General features: G+C 44.7%; 1 protein-coding gene across 1 annotated transcript; it reads left to right on the top strand.

Annotated features, from left to right (window-relative positions):
* The first annotated feature begins 970 nt into the window (after positions 1 to 970).
* Positions 971 to 5,649, top strand: LOC145393438 (glutamine synthetase-like). Its single transcript, XM_080267824.1, has 3 exons — positions 971 to 1,129; positions 2,527 to 2,690; positions 3,935 to 5,649. Exons 2-3 carry the CDS (start codon positions 2,531 to 2,533, stop codon positions 4,858 to 4,860), a joined length of 1,086 nt encoding a protein of 361 aa, XP_080123950.1. The 5' UTR covers positions 971 to 1,129; positions 2,527 to 2,530; the 3' UTR covers positions 4,861 to 5,649.
* The last annotated feature ends 384 nt before the right edge of the window (positions 5,650 to 6,033 follow it).

Here is a 6,033-nt window from a genome sequence, read left to right as displayed (position 1 = left end):
AGAAGTCCCCAAGCATAGGTTTAGATGGGGAAGTACCGTTGGAGAAAGAAAGAAAGCGCGCACGGGAGAGAGAGAGAGAGAGGCGAGCATGCGTCATAGTGTGGAAACTCCCCCACACACTACCACACCGTGTTCACGTGATAGAGCAGCCGCCTCCTCCTCCTCCTTCTCCCTCCCTCCCTCCACCCTCCTATCCCCTCCCCCTTCACAGCCCCTCTCTGCTTGAATCTGAATCATGGGATGGAGGGGAGGGGGAAAAAATATAGTCGTATTACCGGTGACAGGAAACATCGTCGCACATTCGACATTGCGATTTAATTTAAGCATACTACACCTCTAAATTCTCTTTTAATTGATGTATTTTTAGGGTTGACGTACCGGTCATTTCCCTCTACGTTCGGGAGGGTAAGGCGTGCAAAATAAATCGCTAAAGAAGTGTTAAGTAGTCTCATGTCAGCAAGAGTTCGACCGATGTTTAATTCCACTCACAAAGTCAATGTTCGCGCATAACGCACCCCAGCGACACCTGTGCGCTCGGGCCTCTAGCACGATATTGTGAGAAGACGAGGAGAGCATTACATTTACTATCTCCCCTCTGTAAAAACCCTGAAATAGCTGATTCAGGGTGATTTTTTTTTTAGCCAGAACCAAGGGCAAAGTCCCCACATACAAACAAACACACACTTGAACCCTCTCGTTTGGCTAATCAGCGATCGAAATATCAGCGAAATTAAGCCTTATGGACGGGAGCTTGGTGTGGCTGGCCGGATTGCCAGGGGTCGCCGACTGCGCAGTTTACAGTTGCTCTTTTTGTTCATTTTCCCTTGTATTTTGCCGTGCGGGACAATTAATCATTTTATTTTGCAGAATTTACAGAAATCTAGATCTATAACAGGTAATACATTTTGTGTTATTGTGGAGCTATGAGTTTGAGGTCAAGAATAATGGCGGCCTGTGGCAACTAGAGGTCACTCGTGCGCATGCCCTGACGTCACGAAGCTCGGCTCAATATAAACTACGGCTGACCTCCTCGAAGTATAGATCTTCTCTTCTCTTCCATGGGAGCAGTAGTTCCTCTGAGATAGCCAAGGAATAATACCAGTAGCCACCCAAATACTCCAACAGTGAGGTAAGCCAGAGGGAGACCCTACCTGTAACTTTAAATTTTTCACCTAAGTCCCATCGCGTCCCCCAACCAGTGAATATCTTCTTCTTGTGGTTTAATTGTTTCCCAGCCCAACCCAAGTGCTTCTAAATTATTCAAAGTCCCTAAGTGCTTCAAAATTATTCAGTCTCAGAGTGCTTCTAAATTATTCAAACAACTTAGATTGTGCTGCATAGATACTGATGTCACATTCTTCATTGATTTTGATTATTTCGTGTCGCGTCTTCCTTAGTCTCCGTATTCTGCCTTTTACCACTTAGCACCTCTGTATTCACTGATCCTGGTAATGTACAAGAGGGTGTTGAGGTTAAAATGCTGAGTAAATCGCCAGGGAAGGAGCGTCACGAAATACGAGTCTCATACATGATCAATACCGTGCCTCCATCGACCTACTTACCCATATCTCGCCATTCCCTCCCTTGTCCCGTGGAAATTTACGGCAGCTATAGTGTAAATATTTTCCCCCATTATTAATTTACTACATTTCCTGTTTCCTTTCTCGAGGTGAAATTGGTGCCCTCTTGTTTTTTAGCATTCTCCTTCGCCTTTGTGTTCTTTGTTGATTACTGCATTATTAGATTACTTCATTGCCTTTGAGTTCATTTGCTGAAATAGCCACACAGTTTTATCGTGTATTTAGTTATTTACACATTCCTATTACTCCTTAACACGATATTTATGTAATAAGTACAAAGCCTCTAATTTTGACTTCCCATCGCTTGCTATTGTTAATGAAAAATTAGTGTTGTTTTAAGTATATAATGGTAAACCGTCCTTCAGCCCAGTCAAGTACATTTTTTTTTTTTATGGCTTTCAGTCCACCTCACCTTGTCACACAACCTCGCTCACACTCTCTCATTCCCAGTTTTCGCATCACCTTTGCTAATCTCGTACTTTGCTGTTTTTTCTCTTTTATTTTCTTCTCTCTCTCTCTCTCTCTCTCTCTCTCTCAAATCTTGTCAGCAGGGAATTAAATCCTTAAATTGAGGTATTATACCCTAAGCCTTTATTAATCCCCTCGTTCCCATTTCCTCATTTAACTCTTAAAAATATCATAATATTCACTTATTATTCATTTATTATTTACTCACCTAACTCAAAATTAACCCATAAACTCCTTACTCAACTCATATTTAGGTACCTTACTCATAACAGTATTTTCCTTCTCATCGTTCTCATCACCCATGCCTCCCTCTTACCCATTTTCTGTCCTATTCAACACCTTTGCCTCCCACCAGTTGACAACCCATGTAGCATTTGTTCATCATACTCATCACTTCCCTCCCCTTACCCATTTACTCATCACATTAAGCATTTTCCACCGCCGTACTCATCACCCGCACCTTTCTTCTCGCCCACAGCACAATGGCCGTTAGCGTTAATACCAAGACAATGCTGGACCGGTACATGCGTCTGCCCATACCCGACAACAAGTGCCAGGCCCTCTACATTTGGGTTGACGGCACAGGCGAACACCTCAGGTCCAAGACGAGAACACTCAACTTCATCCCCAAGAGCCCTACAGGTGGGTTGTGTTCAGAGGTGTTCATTGTGTTATTGGTGTCATATGTATTGAGATTTATGATTATACACATTGATGCATACTTTTTTCTGCCATTTTTTTTTTATTTATTAGTTTATATAATTTTCTCCTCTCCAACTCTCACCTCTGTGCTTCCTTTTCTAGTCTTGGGTGTAATTTCTTCCACACTCATTTTTACTCTCTTCTCTCCAACCCCTTCTCTTGTCCTTCACCCCTCCCCGTCCCTCTGTACTATATCTTTTCCTTCCCTCTTCACTTTCTCCCCTTTCCTTTCTTATCACCTACTCACCCCCCCTCCCTCTGTTTTCCTTTGCTTCTCCTCTCCATCCCTTTATCCCTCCTCTTCCTTCCTCGACACCCTCTCCCCTCCTTCCTCACCTCCTTAGATCATTTGGAAAAAAGGTCAGGCCATGTGAGCGAAATAGCTGTTGCTATTAGTGACCTGTCTTTTTACGTGCCTTCCCCCTTGACAACTCGCTTCTCCTCCACCTGACAGCTGTTCATTCTCTCTCTCTCTCTCTCTCTCTCTCTCTCTCTCTCTGTATATAATCACACACACACACACACACACACACACACACACACACCTCACATCAGTCCCATTTCCAGGCTATCTAATTGTGCCGTAGCTGCCTTGTGGGTTGCTAATGATGGGTAATTGTCTTGGGTATGGAGTCAGTGAGAGGGGAGTAGGAAGAAGTGTTGGCATGGGAAAGGGAGTAAGGGGAGAGAGAGAGAGAGAGAGAGAGAGAGAGAGAGAGAGAGAAAGAGAGAGAGAATCAATACTGGTTCGTGGGTCGCCACACTGGTGATGGTGGTGAGTTTGGTGGAAGTGATGGTGGTGGACGAATAGTAGTAGTGGTGGCATTGGTGAAAGTAGTTGTGGTAATGGTAGTTGACGTTAGTGGTAATGGTAGTGATGGTGAAAGCAAGTAGACCATGCCTAGAGGCTATTAGACGTTCAAGTCAGAGCAGGTACTGTAGTTAGCCAAGACACTTCATTTCACTTGGTGCCATTGTGCAAGATGGCCTCACTTCTACCTTTTTGCTGCCTATTTCACCTTTATCTTACTGATTCATTCTATCATCTTATTTTATCTTTACTCTTTGATGCCAATGTTCTTGTCGCTCTTGATTTTTCTTTGATATATATTTTTTTTACCTGGTCATTTTTAATTACATGTTTCCTGCTTGTGGTCCTAATGTTTGTTTTTCTATTTTTCCAGAGCTGCCTATCTGGAACTTCGATGGGTCATCCACTGGTCAGGCAGAGGGCAGCAACAGCGATGTATACCTGCATCCAGTTGCCATTTACCGTGACCCCTTCCGGCTTGGGGATAACAAGTTGGTGCTGTGTGAGACCTACAAACACAACAAGAAGCCCACAGAAACCAACCACAGACACAAATGCGTTGAGGTCATGAAGAGAGCTGCTGACCAGCACCCATGGTTCGGCATGGAGCAGGAGTACACGCTGCTTGACACTGATAACCACCCTCTTGGTTGGCCCAAGAATGGCTTCCCAGGACCTCAGGGACCATACTACTGTGGCGTTGGGGCCAACAAGGTCTATGGCCGTGATGTGGTGGAAGCTCACTACCGTGCCTGCTTATATGCCGGCATCAATATTTCTGGTGAGAATGCCGAGGTGATGCCGGCCCAGTGGGAGTTCCAGGTGGGTCCCTGCGAGGGTATCAGTATGGGTGATGACCTCTGGATGGCTCGCTACCTCCTTCATAGAGTTGCTGAGGACTTCGGCATTGTTGTGTCCTTGGATCCCAAGCCTATCCCTGGTGACTGGAATGGCGCCGGCATGCACACCAACTTCTCTACAAAAGGAATGCGTGACCCCAACGGGATCTCTGATATTGAGAAGGCCATCGACAAACTGTCTCGCCATCACATCCGCCACATTAAGGCATATGACCCCAAGGAAGGCAAGGATAATGAGCGCCGGCTGACTGGGCTGCACGAGACCTCGTCCATCCATGACTTCTCTGCTGGTGTGGCCAACCGTGGCTGCTCCATTAGGATTCCACGTGGAGTTGCGGAAGAAAAGCAGGGCTACCTGGAGGACCGCCGACCATCCTCCAATGCTGACCCTTACATGGTCTCTGAGGTGCTGGTCAGGACCATCTGTCTCGATGAGTAGGACTGGGCCCCCAGGTGCAGCAGTGCACTTAGATCTGTGGTGCGGCACCGCCCTAGCATCCTAAGGTCATACAGTGCCCTTGGATTTTAGAGACTACCATTTATGGCACAGTAGTGCCTATCAGGCTGATAATTTGTAGCCTACCTCTTGACTCTGCTGCATGTACCTGTCAGAGGTACAACAGCCAGCATGTCCAAGTGTTACCTGTGCCCTGGGATGTAAGGCCACGGCACCTCTTGTCCCAGCGGACCCATCTCACACACACTGTGCGGTTCGCTCATCCCCCTCCCAGGCTTCAGTCCCACCCAGAACCCTTACGACGCCAACGCAAGGGACCAACGCACAATCCCCAGCTGCCACAATCCTCAATCATTATTACAATCCCAAACCACCACAATCTTCACCTCACCCTGCATCCTTGCCTCCTCATCCTCTTCACCCTCATGTACAGTCATTACATTCGATTATTATTTTATTAAGTTACATTTCAATTCCTCTCATTAACTGTTTATCAGTCATGGTTCACTCATATAGGTTTAATGACTCATTGTTTATAAGTACAAGTTGTAATTATTTTTATTGTGATACAGACGTGAAAGGATTTGTTTCATGATGTTTATAGTGTACATATTTTGACGATGACCTCACAGCCAAATATCTTAGACTTATTTTCCCTGTAATTTTATATCCCAGAGGCTTTGAAGCTCGTATACGTGATTTTAATATTACAAGTATTAATAATTATGACTTAAGTATGAAATATATATAAAAATATCTTTATACAGAGAAGCTTGTCATATGATTCTCCCTTTTTCAGTTGCGCATTTAGGTCTGTTTTAAGATGCCTAGGTATTATTATTTTGTCATTTAGGATGCGCATATGCTATTTTCCTGATACAGTAATGCGCTTTCTGTGATAGATGTACTTTCTCATTTAAGATGCGTTTCTTTCTGCGCAGCGAAATGACCACAATATTTACATACCTGCTTGCAATGCCACGTCATTGTTGATAGTGAGACAGTTGCCAGATCTCCCAGGTGGGGCTGGGTTGAGAAAGTAGTATTTTTAAAACCAGAGAAAGGGAAAGCTAACAAAGGCGAACAAACTCATGAATATCCCACTAAAATGGAGAAAACAGATAATAGAAGGGATATTTGCCAGATTTACAAAAG

This window comes from Coenobita brevimanus, chromosome 1, assembly GCF_032717465.1.
Source record: "Coenobita brevimanus isolate Jiangsu-jjx chromosome 1, ASM3271746v2, whole genome shotgun sequence".
NCBI classification, from domain to species: Eukaryota; Metazoa; Arthropoda; class Malacostraca; order Decapoda; family Coenobitidae; genus Coenobita; species Coenobita brevimanus.
Note: the sequence above shows the minus strand (reverse complement) of the source record. Positions and strands in the feature narration are given on the sequence as shown.

Excerpts from the sequence above, each read along its gene's own strand:
- LOC145393438 (XM_080267824.1), top strand. The coding sequence starts at position 2,531 with ATGGCCGTTAGCGTTAATACCAAGACAATGCTGGACCGGTACATGCGT. Across the intron at positions 2,691-3,934 it reads CATCCCCAAGAGCCCTACAG|AGCTGCCTATCTGGAACTTC; the intron begins GTGGGTTGTGTT and ends CTATTTTTCCAG.